General features: G+C 35.6%; 2 protein-coding genes across 4 annotated transcripts in view; both read right to left on the bottom strand.

Moving 5' to 3' along the window:
• The window catches only part of ttbk1a (tau tubulin kinase 1a), a 35,910-nt gene extending 33,715 nt beyond the window's left edge, over positions 1-2,195 (bottom strand). For 2 of the 3 annotated variants that reach the window (XM_048171918.1, XM_048171921.1), the window contains exon 1: positions 2,017-2,195. The gene's annotated coding sequence lies outside the window, so the exon portion shown is untranslated. Of the gene's footprint in view, positions 1-719; positions 1,340-2,016 lie in introns of those variants that run through there. The other variant, XM_048171919.1, reaches the window with a different exon arrangement.
• Positions 2,196-2,311: 116 nt separating this feature from the next.
• On the bottom strand, positions 2,312-16,887 carry tpcn3 (two pore segment channel 3). The gene is made up of 19 exons (XM_048171922.1): positions 16,606-16,887; positions 15,793-15,875; positions 15,593-15,707; positions 14,301-14,429; positions 13,822-13,938; positions 13,238-13,356; positions 13,002-13,103; positions 12,688-12,814; positions 11,699-11,906; positions 11,460-11,604; positions 6,958-7,143; positions 6,792-6,856; positions 6,505-6,592; positions 6,329-6,398; positions 4,059-4,278; positions 3,850-3,940; positions 3,651-3,764; positions 3,405-3,517; positions 2,312-2,780 (listed from the first exon to the last, which is right to left on the bottom strand). Exons 1-19 carry the CDS (start codon positions 16,708-16,710, stop codon positions 2,656-2,658), a joined length of 2,322 nt encoding a protein of 773 aa, XP_048027879.1. The 5' UTR covers positions 16,711-16,887; the 3' UTR covers positions 2,312-2,655.
• Between the last annotated feature and the right edge of the window lie 278 nt (positions 16,888-17,165).

Below are 17,165 nucleotides of genomic sequence, written 5' to 3'. Positions count from 1 at the left end.
CACATATGGGTAGTGAGAAAGACAAGACAGTAAATACATATAATGCTTTTATAAATGCATAAATGTTGTGTTCAAAAGCACAAGGGAAGAGTGGGGGTAAGCTGTGCCAATTTTGCTTTAAGTTTTCTGAATGAGATGAGAATCATCATACAAATAAAAATATAAATAATTAACACATATTTTGTTTTAATGTTGCCGTCTGCCTTTCCAATGTCTTTATTTCACATTATTCACAGTTTTTAATATTAAATAGTTCAGTGCAGTTAACTAATTGCATTTATTTTATTTATTTATTTTAAGAAACTTTAAAAACTGGAAAAACAAAAAATTCTAACATATTATTCTGTGCATTTGTTTGACATAAAAACATGCAAATACTTGACATGAAAATATACTGATTTAGAATTTAAAAACAAAATCTCATTGCTTTTCTTTCAATCACAGGAAGACTTATATGATGGACCCTTTTAAAATATTTCAACACAAAAATGTGAAGTTGACACATCTTACCCCATTCTCCCTTATGTCAGAAAGGTGGAGTAAAGTTTGTAGGAAATGTACACATTTTTCTTTTATAAAAAGCACTGTATAACAATTTATGGCTTACATAAGACTAACATTTCATTGCAAGCCTTACTCCAGATTATTTCACATGCTTTAGTAAAACAGTAAAAGCAAATCCCAGGTTTCAAAACATATTTGGAAGTCTCTCACCCTACCTGCCACACAGACTACGAAAAGTCAGTCCTTTCCGTCGTTTTGAAATCTTCATTTGGGACCTCACAGTGACACAAACCATCAGCTGGGACCTTTCCTAAAACCATAAACCCCCTGACTTCTGCATTTTGTTAGTGATAGTCCATCTATCAAAAAATCTGTCTACGGGTGCTAAAATGAACAGCCGTTTTACTATTAAAAAAACGCGAATTCACTGTAACTTAAAACATTCTTCAATAACACTGACAATGCACTGAAAGCCAGTGGAGAACCACAAAAACACCAACTGGAAGCGTAGCTGGTTATCTAATCGTAAACATTATGTCTATAAAATAAAAAACATGCATATATAAATGGCAAAAAGTCCAAGGTTAAAGCAAATATACAATTATGGCACGTGACATGTGCTCTAATTCGCCGTATAAACAAGCTCTATTGAGCATCATATTGCAAAAGGCCTAACGACAGAAACTAAAAGAGTATATACATGAATAATATTCTATCCAGATATTCGATACATCCAATGAATTTTGATATATAAACGACACAGCCCTCACTAAACGCAACTGTCCGCAACATCCTTTGCGCTGGTCCGCACTGCAGCGCGTCAAACACCCATGCAGTGACTCTTTACAATCTGTAGAGGACGCTTTATGGATAAATATTTATTACGTTGCCTTACGTTCGTCTAGTACAGCTACGTGATTGGGTAATAGGCAGACGCTGCGCTAGTCAGCTAACGAATCGTACTAGGAGGAATGCTTGGCTTATGAATATTAATTACGTTCCAGGAACGTTAGCAAGCAACGTCAGCAAGACTTAATTATTATTCATAAGCTACGTCTTCGTCGTAGTAGGATTTGTCATTTCGCCTCCCGGCTACACCCGTTGTCAATGTTCATTTTGTATAGTTACATAAACTACACAACAAAACAACATTAGAGAAAATTCTCTAGATTACAAAACCATTAAAAGTTCACTAGGCCAAAATAAAGGTACCCATCCAAACAGAAAACCGCATCCAAACAGAACTACAAATCTCAAACTGAAGCCGATAAACAACACTGGGGGGTTCAATAGGCCTGTTATTTCAGCATACGCATATAATAAGCATATAAAATCTTTTTAATTCGCCAAGAAATGCGAAAAATATTGGCATACATGGATGCAGTTGGCTTAATTTACATTCTTACGGGGGCCGTTTTAAAATGACAGCGGTTCTCCAATAGGACATGGCCTGGCATCACAGAACCAGCCATATTGTGCCACATTGAAATTGAAATATAAGGCGCTTATTACCTGCTCATTTTCTTATGTATAGAGGCTCATAGCCTCTTTTCCCGCGTCAGGATACTCTTTAGACTTCTATCCACCATTGCTAAGGATGCTGGGTGCTCCCTGCTTTGCTCCCCGCCCGTCTGGATCCCAGCATCAGCACCACACATCAGTCTTCCTCTCCGACCTCCACCACAGCGATGCTGATGCTCTACAGACGGTATTCCGCTCCCTGCCGGTGGGCTCTTGATATCACATCATATGTCATGAATAGTGTATTTTAGTTCTTATGGGACATGTTAGGAAATCATCGAGTCTCTCTGGTATTCTTTTTTTATTATTATTTGGTATGTGTACAAATTTGGTATGTGTGCATACTTTTACTCTGGGTCAATTCCTGTTGGTCATGTAGTATATTTTCCCAAAACAATTATTAAAAAAAGAAACACAAAGATATTACATTTATAATATTATAGGCCTATGTACAAACAAATATGATTACAAATGAAACTCGTTGATGACTGAAAAATCAATATTAGTGGTCCACATACCAAAGTATATATAATAAATCTTATCAAATATTGCATACATATAAAGAAACTTTGATACAAACTGTGTATTTATATATTTACAAGTTTTGGGGAGTTTATAGTTTCATGTCAGTTATACAGAGTCAAAGACAGGGTTTGAGAAGTTGATGTTTTCTGGCTCTTCCTCCTCATTGAAGTCTTCAGGACGAAGATCTGTTTCAAACATCCGCTGTAGAAGTCCATCCACAGTTCTGGATCCTGGAAAAATAAAACAAAATCCACCCTTTAATACTAATATATAAAAAAATACTCCTTTTACAAGACTAAGAATGCACTTGAAAAATAACAAAGAAACAAAACAAAACGCAAAACAGAAACAAAACAAAAACCAAACCAAACCAAAACAAAACAAAAAGCAAAGAGAAAAAAAAAGCAAAACAAAACAAAAAACAAAGCAAAAAAAAAAAAAAAAAAAATCTAAACAAAAAGCCAAGCAAAACAAAACATAAAACAAAGTAAAGCAAAGCAAAAAAAAATGCAAAAAATAAATAAATAAATAAATAAATAAAAGCAAAAAACAAAAAGCAAAAAAGCAAAGCAAAACAAAAAACAAAGTAAATCAAAGCAAAAAACAAAAAAACAAAACAAAAAAAGTAAAGCAAAGCAAAAAACAAAACAAAAAAAGTAAAGCAAAGCAAAAAACAAAACAAAAAAAGTAAAGCAAAGCAAAAAACAAAACGCAAAAAGAAAAGCAAAGCAAAACATTTCATTGCCGTTCTTTAAAAAATACTCCTTTAACAAAACTAAAAATGCATTTGACAAGACTAAACTAAAAATAAATAAAATAAACTCTTAAAAATTATAAAAAATAAAATAAAATACTTCTTGAAGCAATCTTGAACATGAGGGAGGGCTTCTGTTTGCCAGCTTCAGAAGAACCCAGGTCATTGTCATTGCTTTCCATTGCATCTACAAGACCTGTGTCCATACCATCCCTAACAAACACAAAACCACATAAACCTCCATTAAAACCCAAAATCAACAGCAACAGGATACTACCTTGACAAGCATACGTGAAACATTTTTTATACATCAAATAACATGATAGCAGGTCTAAATGGCACATACTGTTGAACATTAAGCTCCAGCTCCTCTATCTTTTTCTCCAGAGAAGTCTGCAGGTCACTTTTGTCAAATGTGTATTCCACCAAGAAGGCTTCCAAAATAAATGCTATAAAAATACTGGAGGAAAATAAAAATCTCACATTATGCATATTTCTTTCAAAGTAAAACGCAACAATAATATTCTAGTAGACTCCATTCTTACTTGATTATAATAATGACGACCACAATGTGAAAAAGGACAAAGAAAATTCTGGCTGAAACGTGTGTCACTGCTGTAAAACCGCTGGTCAACAGTGCAGCTGAGTTAAGGGAAAAGCAATGCATGAAACTTATGTGACTAGAGTTTCACACAATTGATCAAGCATTATACTCGGAGCAAAATACATTTAGATCTGTAGTTGTAAAGGATATCATGCCACTGATTAACCACAGTGAGTTCCAGCAAGACGATGAAGGACGAGATCACATTATTGAAGTTGTTCTTGCAGTAGTTGAGTTTAGCAAAAGTGGTTCCTTTAAGGAGAGGGTTTCCACAGTACTCTTGATCAGGACTTGTAGAGTTAGGTTCAAAAAAACGAATTTTTCCTTTAAATAATTCCATGCCAACCATAGCAAATATGTAATAGACCACCTGTAGGGGACAGCAGTGGATTTATAATAAAAATACAGGTATTGATTATGATAATGTTTCCCATCACAAATCACAGTTTAACATGTGGCAAGAAGGGACTGCTTCCCTTCCAATGATTAGGTCCCTGTCCTAGGATCATAACAGGAGGTCCCTGTCCTAGGATCATAATGGGAGCAAGGGGGCGGAACAATGGGATACTGTTGGCAGCATATTGAGGTGCAGTCATCTAAATGCTGCCATAAATCAAGCACTGCATCCTCCCCCACACTTTTTGTACAAAGTGTCCTTGAGGCCAGGTATGGTGCAGTATAGAAGGTGAGATGGTGACAGCAACCACTCGCTGCACTCCTGCCATGATGGCCCTTTTGGTTTTCATGCTTCCCCAGAGGAACACTTTAAAAAAAATTGTATTTTTATTTAAAAGCAATAACCTGTATAATGCATACAATATAGTCTGGGGTCAGTAAGAGTTTTTTTTAAAGGTGCCATCGAACGTTTTTTTTACAAGATGTAATATAAGTCTAAGGTGTCCCCTGAATGTGTCTGTGAAGTTTCCGCTCAAAATACCCCATAGATTTTTTTAAATTAATTTTTTTAACTGCCTATTTTGGGGCATAATTAGAAATGCGCCGATTCAGGCTGCGGCCCCTTTAATTGCTCGTGCTCTCCGCCCCCTCCCGAGCTCTCGACTCTATCATTGCATAAACAAAGTTCACACGGCTAATATAATCCTCAAAATGGATCTTTACAAAGTGGTCGTCATGCATGCTGCATGCATACATCAGATTATGTGAGTATAGTATTTATTTGAATGTTTACATGTGATTCTGAATGAGTTTGATGGTGCTCCGTGGCTAACGGCTAATGCTACACTGTTGGAGAGATTTATAAAAGAATGAAGTTGTGTTTATGCATTATACAGACTGCAAGTGTTTAAAAATGAAAATAGCGACAGCTCTTGTCTCCATGAATAGAGTAATAAACGATGGTAACTTTAACCACATTTAACAGTACATTAGCAACATGCTAACGAAACATTTAGAAAGACAATTTACAAATATCACTAAAAATATCATGATATCATGGATCATGTCAGTTATTATTGCTCCATCTGCCATTTTTCGCTATTGTTCTTGCTTGCTTACCTAGTCTGATGATTCTGCTGTGCACAGATCCAGACGTTAATACTGCCTGCCCTTGTCTAATGCCTTGAACATGGGCTGGCATATGCAAATATTGGGGGCGTACATATTAATGATCCCGACTGTTGCGTCACAGTCGGTGTTATGTTGAGATTCACCTGTTCTTCGGAGGTCTTTTAAACAAATGAGATTTACACAAGGAGGAAACAATGGAGTTTGAGACTCACTGTATGTCATTTCCATGTACTGAACTCTTGTTATTCAACTATGCCAAGGTAAATTCAATTTTACATTCAATGGCACTTTTAATATTATATATAATATTACATAATAATTCTCTTAAGCTCACCAAGGCTGCAATTGCAATCTTGCAATTGTGAGAAAAAAAGTCAGAATTGTGAGATAAAAAAAAGCCGCAATTATCTTTTTTTATTTTTTATTTAGTGGCGGAAACAATCTTCCATAGTTTTCTATTTTAATATATTTTAAAATGTAATTTATTTCTGTGATAGCAAAGCTGACATTTTTAGCAGCCATCACATGATCCTTCAGAAATCATGATTTTCAGGATTCTTTGAATAGAAAGTTAGAAAAAACAGCAATATTATGTACGGATTTGAAATACTGAAAGGTGTTTTTGACATTTCTCAGTATGCCTATTACCTATTACTCTTGTGTCGACTTTCTTCTGCTGAACACAAAGATATATATTGAAGAATGTTTCAACTTTTGTTCCTACAATGAAAGTAAATGGGACCCAAAACAACAGATAACCCCATTGACTTTTATTGTATAGACAAAACCACAAAGAGGAACGAAGTACAGGTTTGGAATGACATTAGGCAGAGTCAATTTTGACAATTTAAAATTTTCAATGAACTAATCCTTAACAATCTTTAAATACTCACCACTATGAGTTGGCCAAAGATAAGAATAGTTGGTCCAATTTTAATAAGTGTGTTGATGATGGCTCGGAATCTACAAAGGAAAGTTTTTAGTTTAATCTCACATGGCAAATAAGTAAAATGCATTTTCAAGCACAGAAATCACTTGTTCGTTTTGAATTTGGTTGGAAATATCTCACCTCTTTATGGAATCCACCAAACGTATGAGTCGGAGGACTCGCAAGATAAAAACAATGTCCAAGATCTGACGACTTGTGTAACCTCCAGCTGCAAATGTCAAAATAAAGTCAACAAGATTTCTTAAAGGTATGTATATAAAACTTAACAGCTCTGATATAACACTTAGAGGAAGCAAAAATCAGTAATTCTTCTAATAAGTCCAATACACTGTGTAACAGTGATACTTAAGTATATACATAATAACCCTCAGAGTGCTTAATTTAGTTATATCCAGATGTGCACTTACAGTGTTTGAGTGCTGAGTTAATGATGGTGCCAAAGAGTGCACACACAACAATGATAGTGTCAAACCTGTAAGAGATATTTATTGAATTTGCTTTCATGTGAGCTCAGACAGATGATGTTATGTGATCAAATTCTGTGAGCCATACAAAACACAAAGTGTTCCTCACCAGTTCCAGAAATGATGTCTGGCGAAGAAGGCCCGAGGCTCAGTAGAGTACAGTTTGAGAATGATCTCCAACATATAAAGAGCTAGAAAACCCCACTCAGCATTTGATACCACAGGGTTCTCCTCATCCAGACCAATGAACACAGCATTCACCAGAATAATCAGGTCATAGATATACACAAACATCCTGAAACACACAATACAAGACAATAACAGATGACCGTATGGAATGCACATGTGCAAACATGTTAAATAACATCTGTAGGATGACAAGAAATCCAACAGGGTCACACATGGAATTCAAACAGCTTTGTTTGTTCAAAAAAAAATACATGAATGTCTCAGTGTCAATGCAAGTTCAACTTTTGGGCCAGATTTACTAAATAGGGCGAACGTGATGAAATAAAAGCGCGATGGGAGAGGAAAGTTCTGCGAGTGATCTACTCAATGTGCACATATTAAAAATACAGACAGCCAGCTAATTTCTACAATGATCAATGCAATCTACCAAGATGATAGTGCAAATTAAAAATATTGCGCCTTGGCAAATGATACGTTTGGATAACGTCTTCCTCCGGCATTCCAAATAAATGAACAGGAGTGGAGAAAATTCTTGTCCTTCTACCATGCTTTCTGTTCTCCGTGGCGCTTCCTCTTAGCAGCAACTAAAGCTGCTTTTCCACCATCCGGCCAAACCATTCTCACTGCTTAACTGTTCTATTCCGTGCCGATCCAGCCCAGCTGGTACGGATATGGTTTCATTTTCCACAGTGGGGCTGATAACAGAGCTATTTGGAATGTAATACAAATACGTCAGTTGTTGCCTTTTTTTTTACGGTGATGTATAGTATCATACAAATCTGTACAAATAACAAGACTAGACAACGAAACAGGTGACAATATAACATATGCACAAACAAGATAGGCACATATACATGGAGAGACACGTTACACAGACACAGTGACAAAAAGGGGATGGGGAGGTAGAGATGCTGGTAATAATGGAAAAGAGAGGTTGGGAGGAGAAAAATAAATAAACAACACATAACATAAAAAAAAAAAAAAAAGGGAGGGGAGAAAAATAGATAAGTACAGAATAATAATAAATTCTAATAGTTTCTAAATAATGGAGATTTGTTAACTTTAAATACTTTATCTGTGGCTCATTGGGTATGTAGGTCAGGGACCCCCCCTACCACCACCCAATAACCTAAGAAAGGAAGAAAAAAAAAACACCACTCCCTTCCTTGGATTGTCAACACGTCCATGCCCTGTTCAACCCTGTCTGATTCTCTTTCTTTTACAAATGCATATGTTCAGTTCGTTTTCCCTGCTCTTGTGTGAGGTGCATTAAAATAAGCATTTTGCTTACCCTATACTAATTGTTTATTTGTATTCTTCATTACTTACCTAGATTTGTGTGTTGCATTAAAATTGTTCGGGGCAAGTGTGAGACAGTACCAGGGGAGGTATGACTCTAAGCCGAAGGAAAGTGACAGACAAGGCCACTTTGATAACTATAATTCAATTTGTAAATCCATGAATATAATTTACAGCAAAGGTTTGGAGGAATATAAGAAATGCAAAGAAATAGCAGATAGAGAGGGAGAGGGGGAAAAAAAAAAAAAAATCAATATTAATAATCAGATTAAAGAAAATAATAATAATAATAATAAAGAAAAAACAGATAAAAAATAATAATAATAAAAAAGGGGTGGATAATACTAATCACGATAATGGTAAAAGTGGGGGAGAGAGAGAGGGAGAAGGAGCACTAGAATAGAGAGAGAGAACAAAAAATACACTAATTATATATATATATATATATATATATATATATATATATATATATATATACTGTATATTACATCTATGCGTGAGTGACTGTAGAAGATATGCAGTAAGCAGTTGTGTTTAATTGAGAAAAAGATAAAACGTGTATTGTTTGAGAATTGTACAAGTGGCTTTAAATTTAGATTTTGTCATTTATTTTTCCTATGATATTTTAAATTGTTATAATTGTAGAAAATCCAAGAAATGTGACCAGGTTTCTTTGAAGATTGATATATGCTTTTGTTTTTGGGCAGCCTGTTCTACTGTAATGTGATCTGTCAGTGCATTAGTCCAGTGAGTAATATTACAGTTGTTTTTGCTTTTCCAGTTTTGGAAAATTATTATCTTTGCAATGGTTAAGGAAATCTGGAGTGCGTTATGGTATTTGAGGGGGAGCTTGATTTCTGAAGTATCCCCTAGAAGACACAGTGATGGGTTTAATGGGATTCTGCAGCCAAAGATAGTGGAGAGTTTGTCAGTTACTGAAGACCAAAAGGAGTGAACCGGTGTTGCCTTGTTTTAATATTATTATTAACTTTGCTCAAATAGGACACTTGGCCAGATACAGAGAAACTGGTAGGCAGGTAACAGACAAGTGACCAGTCCTGAGTGGCAAACGTGCCATGCCGAACCAAGCCTAAGTTGAAAGATAACCGGAACCTTTCCTTACTGTTCTTAGAACTATTTGGCCCGACAGTGGAACAGCGGCTTATCACAGTCATGTCTAATGTCAAGCGCAAAATGGGTTAATACTAGGGGTGTGACGAGATCTCGTGGCACGAGATCTCGCGAGACTAATATGTGACGAGACTTCTCGTCGAGGCGAAAAGTAGTCTCGTGATGTTGTTGCCATGACAGAGTGTTAGGATGATTAGGAAAGAATATGCCACGCTTCGTTTACATTACGCCTCCACTGTCATTTTGCTTTGTATTTAAATAAAAACCATTTAATTCAGTTGGATAACGGTTGCCACCGCTCCATATTTACAGAGTTACGCGCGATCGCTAAAAGTGAAAGTAAACGCGCGCGCGCATTCAAACGCGATTTCAATACCCCGCATTTTGAAAGCGGCTCCCTGATGAATGCAAATATCTGTCAATATGAAAGCTATCTTAGGCTGGGCAGCGTAGTTGTAACCTCTGAGCTCTGTATCAAAGAAAAAAATTGTCTTATTTGTACTTTGGTTGCACTTATTGTAAAGTAATTACCATAAAAAATGAATAACAGTTTTCTCTTAATCTTATTAAGCACAAACAATAAGGTTTCATTTGTTAACATTAGTTAATGCACTGTGAACTATCATGAACTAACAATGAATGACTATTAACTAACATAAACAAAGATTAATAAATACTGTAGCAAATATATTGCTCATTGTTAGTTGATGTTGGTTAATTAATGTTAATAAATGAGACCTTATTGTAAAGTGTTACCATTTTTATTTATACTGTTTTTATGATCAGTTTGAGGAAAGGACTTCAGTTAGGAGGTCAAAAGTTGTAGAAGCTCATAAATCATGTACAGTAAGGTCTGAAGAGACTGAAATCATACAGAAGAGAAGCCAGTCAGTTGAGTTAGTGGCAAAACCTTTTACAGTACTTGAGTGTTGTTGTCTTTTACTGCATATGATAATTTATACTCAGTAGAACTGAAATTACATTCATTACAAGATGATTAGTTAAAACATTTTAAAGACACCTGCAGAATATTTTTTCTAGTCATGTATTTCGCCATTGAGGATTTCTTAAAAATAGTGTGTAAAAATCTTGTCTCGTCTCGTCTCGTGAACTCAATCTCGAGTCTCGTCTCGTCTCGTGAGATACCTGTCTCGTCACACCCCTAGTTAATACATGCTTTTTTTGGGTATTAAAGGATTAGTTCACTTCAGAATTAAAATTTCCTGATAATTTACTCACCCCAGTGTCATCCAGGATGTTTATATCTTTCTTTCTTCTGTCGAAAACAAGTTAAGGTTGTCAAGCGTGACGTAGGCGGAAGTACCGAGCAAGTGTTTACAAATTGAACGTGCAAAAACAATGATGTCGGATGATTTTGAAGTTGGAAGAGAAAATGAGATGGAGTTTTTCACCCTACCGCAGTGCTTCGGCGTGACCTTTCCAACATGATTACGTAATGCATGGAATATTGCAAAGCTAGTGCAAGACGAGCATTTGTGGTTTTAAAATATATAATTGTTTATTTGTTTTGTTTTTTTAGAAAATGACTAATTGTTTCACTAGATAAGACCCTTATTCCTCGTCTGGGATCAAGTAGAGCACTTTGAAGCTTCAGTCTGGACCTTGCTGAAGTCCACTATATGGAGAAAAATCCTGGAATGTTTTCCTCAAAAAACTTAATTTCTTTTCGACTGAAGAAAGAAACACAAACATCTTGGATGACATGGGGTGAGTAAATTATCAGGAACTTTTAATCTAATCCTTTAAATAAAGGCACAAATACTAAATTGACTACCACAAGCCTTCTGAAAGGAAATCTCCTATAAATGCATATGCAATAAATTCAGCCGCAAGAATGACAGTCCACGCCTTTTCATCGCTAATTTTTCACTGTGTGTCTTTATTAAATCCTGACAGTAGTTTTTTTAATGCCAAAAGACGGTTTGTGCTGATGCAAGCTGTTAGTAAATTTGTCCCTTTGTGTCCACATACCTGTGATGAACCATGTAGCGAATGAATCTGCTGGCTGAGGAATTATATAGAGAGGGGAAACAGATTTGAATGGGGTGCGCCTGTGACTTCACTGTGATCACCTGGATACTCAGAAGATCAGCGAGCTGGACAAATGCAAACTTTCCTGATCAGAAAAAAGAAAATTAAGAGGGGAAAAAAGAGAAAAATTCAATAAAACTGAAGTTAAATATGAAATATGAAAGAAAAACCTGTCTGACCTATGTGTCCTTTATTCTGATCATCTAAAACACTCCAGAGCAGTTCCCGGTGAGCAATACTGATATTCGGCTTGACGAGTTTAACCAGATGGTTCCATTTGGCCTGGGTCACCACAGGCTCCCCACCTTCACCTTGGGTCTCCTGAAGCAAAGAAAAGGCACGGCACATCTTATATCGTCTGGCCTTCACCAGCTGCCGCACTTCCTCCTAGAAAAGAAATGAAAGAAATCAAGTCAGTGTTCCACTACAGCTAGATAGATAGCTAGATGTATTTCACTGGACTGAACAATAATATTAAAGAGGACATATAATGCCCTTTTACAAAGTCTTAATTTTGTTTTTGGGGTCTACTAGAATAGGTTCTCATGCTTAAATGTTCAAATAACACTGCCCTCCACAGGTCAAAGTTTGAACTAATTGTTATATACTATTGAACTAGCATATTGCATATAAAAATTAGTTCAAACTTTGACCTGTGGAGGGCAGTAATACACTTAGCAGTTTCTACACTGCTGGAATTCTAATAGAGGAGAAGAAGAGAGCTAGTTCAAGATGAGCATTTAAGGTTAAAACTTATATAATTTTCAATTTTTTTCAGAAAATGAGCAATGATTTCACTAGATAAGACCCTTATTTCTCATCTGGGATCGTGTAGAACAATTTGAAGCTGCAGTGAAACTAATTTTGACCTTCAATCGTTTGGTGCCCATTCAAGTCTACTATATGGAGAAAAATCCTGGAATGTTTTCATCAAAAACTTTAATTTCTTTTCGACTGAAGAAAGAAAGACATGGACATCTTGAATGACATGGGGGTGAGTAAATTATCAGGAAAAGTTTATTTAAAAGTGAACTAATCCTTTAACTAATCAATAATATTAATTTTAATATTATTTATTATAATATTAATTTTAAATCAAGATTATTTTATTTTAAAATACATAATTTCTGTAAAAATGTGCATGCTGACATGAAAAAGATGCAAATACCTTCAGGTACTTTTTGTAGTTATTGTAAACGACAGCCAGAAAGAAGGACATGAAGGTATAGGTGTTGATAACAATATATAGAATGAAGAAAATAGTGAAGAAAACACTGTAGTTGTATGCCGGCATCCTACAAAGAAAGCATAAAAAATATCAAATATTACAGAAGCATTTGCATTGTGAACAGTGCAAGCTTAAAGCATATTACAGGTAACTGAAATCTTTTATATGGCTGAATATACAATTGCCCACTATTGAAAGATTCACAAAAGAAGCTTAAAAAGGAGAAAAAGAGAGAAAAATAGCTAAAGACTTACATGACATCAGGGCTATTAGCAGTGGTCACCAAAACATACAGATCGAAAACAATATCCAAATAGTCTGTGAAATATGGAGAACCATCAATGGTAAAAAGGCCCCTGGGAAAAAGAAAGGGGGGAAAATATATGATAAGCAGTTTAACCAGTTTTACTGGTTAACTATTTTTCAATGGACACAATTGAGATGAATGGAAAACAGAGGTATAAATGGATGATACTGTATTTAGGTTTACCTTTTCCCAAACAATTTAAGAGCCATGAGAGAAAAGACCAACACGCTGAACATGAATAAAAGAAAAACATAGGAGATCTGAGGCAGTGCATTCCGAATACTCCTGAACGCCCTCCGCAGCTACAGACACAAACAGAGGAATAAAAAGGAAATGAGTCTGGAGGAGAGACATTTGTGCCCTATGGGCATACTGTACACTACCATTCAAAAGTCTGGGGTCGGTAAAAATATTGAAATGTTATTTAAAAGTCTCTCATGCTGACCAAGGCTGCATTTATTTGATCCAAAAATACAGTAAAAACTGTAGTATTGTGAAATATTATTACAATTTAAAATCATACTGACCCCAAACTTTTGAATGGTAGTGTATGCTTTTGCCAAATCAAGGACTAGAGTAACTGACAGGGAACTTAAAAATCACTGACAACATTTCATGGCAAAATTGTCTGAATGAACATCATCAAATCATAAAAAAAAAATGAATTAATGATTTAAATAATTAAATACAAGAAATACATAAAATATAAATTATGAAAAAACATATACATTTATTTGTTTATTGTGTTTTGATTGTGGTTTTCTTACTTGTCGTCCCTCTGTAACATTGACTAACAGAAGTGGTCTTAAGACCCTCGACCATCGGATAGCAAAGTAGCCTGATGTTTTCAGAGCCCCATATAAAGTCAAATCTATGAAAGAGAGCTGTGAGGTAAAGAAAGATAATGAAACAAGAATACAGTGACTTTCAAAATGTCCAGTTATGCAAGTCAGTTTCACCACACACATAAACTGCTCTGCCTGACACTAAATGTCTACTCATAGTCATTGAACGCCACATTTCCTGGTGATCCTGAAGAACTGCTGAGAACGACAAAACACGGGCTAAAGTTCATTTCACAACATTGTTACGAGCACATTCTCAGCACTTTCACATGTTTGTATAGACAGAATGCTTTACTGGTATTAGAATATTACATAATTAACAAGTGATTATGTACCTGTAAATAAGACTGAAATTGATTCATTTCATATTTACAATCCAAAACTATGGATTAGAGACCTACCGTGACAATGATTATGATGCAGATATTTTTGGGATCCTTCCAGAATTTATCCTTTGGAATGACTTTGGCATAGTGTACTATCCGCACAGTAAATGCAGAGAGACATACAATTTCAATTGTAGAAGTTGCCTATAAAACACACACACACACACACACACACACACACACACACACACGTTGGATTTTCGTGTTTTATGGGGACATTCCATAGACATTCCATGTTTTGCATTTTTAGATTTTCAAACATCATTTAGTATGATTTATAAGCTGTTTTCCTCATTAGGACCAAAAAATGTCCTTACAAGGACAAGGATTTTGGATATTACCATTTTTGGGGGGACATTTTGTCCTCATGGTATACCTGAATCACACACACACACACACACAGTGTGTTATATCATTTGACTACACAATTGTTTCTTAACTAAGATTTTAAATCTAAGGTTACTTCGCAGGTCTCCAGTTGCCAAATGGCTTGGCTCTGAACATCTGTCCTTACCACAATCAGATGGGCTACAAATAAATGGCGTGAACATTGACACATAAAAACTGCATCTAAATCTCTTCTTAATTATTCTTCACTGGAAAGTGTTTCAATGAAACAGCTGCTCTTCAATGAACATGAGTCTACAGGAAATATCCCATTGTGTCTTATGAAGGGTTGGCTTGGATTCCAGGATGTCATAAAAGCAGAAAGCAAGTAAAAAAGTTTCAATGGTTTTCTATATAGAACCCTAGAGTTCTTGACTCAATTTTAAATAACACTTTAAACCAAAAAGGTTCTATAGAATGAGAAATGTCTTAAATGGACCCTTTAAGGTTCTATATACCTGTAGAACCTTTTCTTCTAAGAGTGTAGTTTGTTGCTAATCAAATTATGCATTTGTAGAACATGTTGGAAATTCAATCAGTGTTACAGTATCACTGTCTGGGATGTTTTCTCTGCTCACACAACCATATAAGTAATTTTAACCCTAATGTTGTCATTTCAAAATATAGAGTTTAAGGCATTATATACATGTTTTGTGGTTAAATAGGCCTTTTTTCACATGAACAAACAGGAAAGCAGGTCTCAATGCATCCACTTGTAGGAGAAAGTGTTAACAGCAGCATGAACTGATGGCGATATCTATGGACTTGTAAGATAATCATACAGAGAGCATTTAGGAAATATTCAACCACCAACTCACAAATCTACACAAAGGTCTGAAACTCATTACAAATGTGATCAATGATTAAAACCACTGCTTTGCTTAACAATTTTTAAATACGAGTTATATTTCCATACATACCCATATAGGAAGTGGCACAACTGCAGGATCCTCAAAGAGAGCCAGAGCAAGATTTATGATAATGAACACATATACCAGCGTTTGCATGAACCAGTGATTGTACAGCAGGTACAGCCTGTGGAATATTTCACAGATTTTATAATACACAACCTAGTAATAGTCAAAGTTATATAAATGATTGCTGGAAAGTGATCTCTTACCTCACAGCCTGTGGTGAAGTGTCAAAAAAGATGTTCCTGTTATACTGGGCATCTGACACATAGACAGTGGCAAGGTCGAATTTCTAAAGCCCCATCAGCGAATATCAGAGACCAAGAAGATAGAATAATCAAAATCAGTATGATAGGTCAATTTTAATCACTTTCCACCTTTTCTTTCTCATTTTTAATGAGATGCACTTGGTGTGACAAATGGACTTGAAGTACAAATAATTAATACAGTCTCTAAATTAACATATGGCGTCATAAAACCTGTATAAATAGAAATTACCAAATCAAATACTTTGCAAAAGCTGTGAAAAAAAGTACAGAGTAGGCCTACGACTTACCAAAACTATTTGAGGCTTTAACCTCCCTCCCACACCACACTATTCCCTCAAAACGCTTTGAAATGTTTAATTCTCTAAAGAGTTTAGTCCATGCAAAATTGAATTTGTATGGCATAACAATTCATTTCTCAAACCATTAACAGGTAAAGATCTTCTAAAATGTTTGTCAAATGTTTCCAGTGCTTCCGTTGACACTTTCTTGACAAACAAGGAGGCAACATTTTCCAGTGCTTTCTTGACAAACAGGACACCAGATGTTTCTCTTATTCCATAAAACGATACAGATTTTAAAAAGGTTCAAGAGACTTTCTATACGAATTAATAAACCAAACAATCATCTCTTAGAATCAGAGTGCCATCTATTAGCTTGAACTTATTTATCTATAAAACCATCTGTTCAGATTTTTACATTTTGCGGCATATTGATGACTACAGGTTTCAAGAGCACTATATCCACGACACATACCTCTGTCATCTCATCTGAAACGTTACTGGAAACAATATTTCCTCCATTGGTTAAACCTTTATCCTTTGCTAAAGAATGGCACTTTGGTTTTTCGGTCTCAGACATTTTCTCTATCCCTCAACTTTTCCCTGTCCTTACACAGCAGATACATCCAGTTCGCAGGAAATCCCGTCTCAAAAAAGTTTATCTTGCAAAACGAAGCGATTTTACTAATCATAGTATGGCGAAGGCCTCTCTATTAATAATTCATGATCCACGCCTTCGTATGTGGAAAATGACCGAGCAACGTCAGCGTGGCCATATTAATATTTAGTAGACAAGCCATCTCACCAACCAACCTGAGCACAGTCTAATTAACATAAAGAAGCACAGCCTTCCATTGGAAAGAAGCCTTGCGTTGATAGGATGAACGCCCTATCTAATTAATATTCATAAGATAAGGCATCGCCATAGTAGGATTCGATGGGTTAAATGCCGCTTATTACACACGCACGGTGGGGACGTGTGTTACCTCCAAATAAATAGTTCTGGGGCAAACTATATAAATTGTATGGAACATC

Source organism: Megalobrama amblycephala, linkage group LG21, assembly GCF_018812025.1.
Source record: "Megalobrama amblycephala isolate DHTTF-2021 linkage group LG21, ASM1881202v1, whole genome shotgun sequence".
Classification (NCBI taxonomy): Eukaryota; Metazoa; Chordata; class Actinopteri; order Cypriniformes; family Xenocyprididae; genus Megalobrama; species Megalobrama amblycephala.
The sequence above is the reverse complement of the archived record's forward strand: the minus strand, read 5'-3'. Positions and strand labels throughout refer to the sequence as shown.

Excerpts from the sequence above, each read along its gene's own strand:
- tpcn3 (XM_048171922.1), bottom strand. The coding sequence starts at position 16,710 with ATGTCTGAGACCGAAAAACCAAAGTGCCATTCTTTAGCAAAGGATAAA. Across the intron at positions 15,708-15,792 it reads ACTTCACCACAGGCTGTGAG|GCTGTACCTGCTGTACAATC; the intron begins GTAAGAGATCAC and ends AATATTCCACAG. Across the intron at positions 6,593-6,791 it reads TAACTCAGCACTCAAACACT|CTGGAGGTTACACAAGTCGT; the intron begins GTAAGTGCACAT and ends TGACATTTGCAG.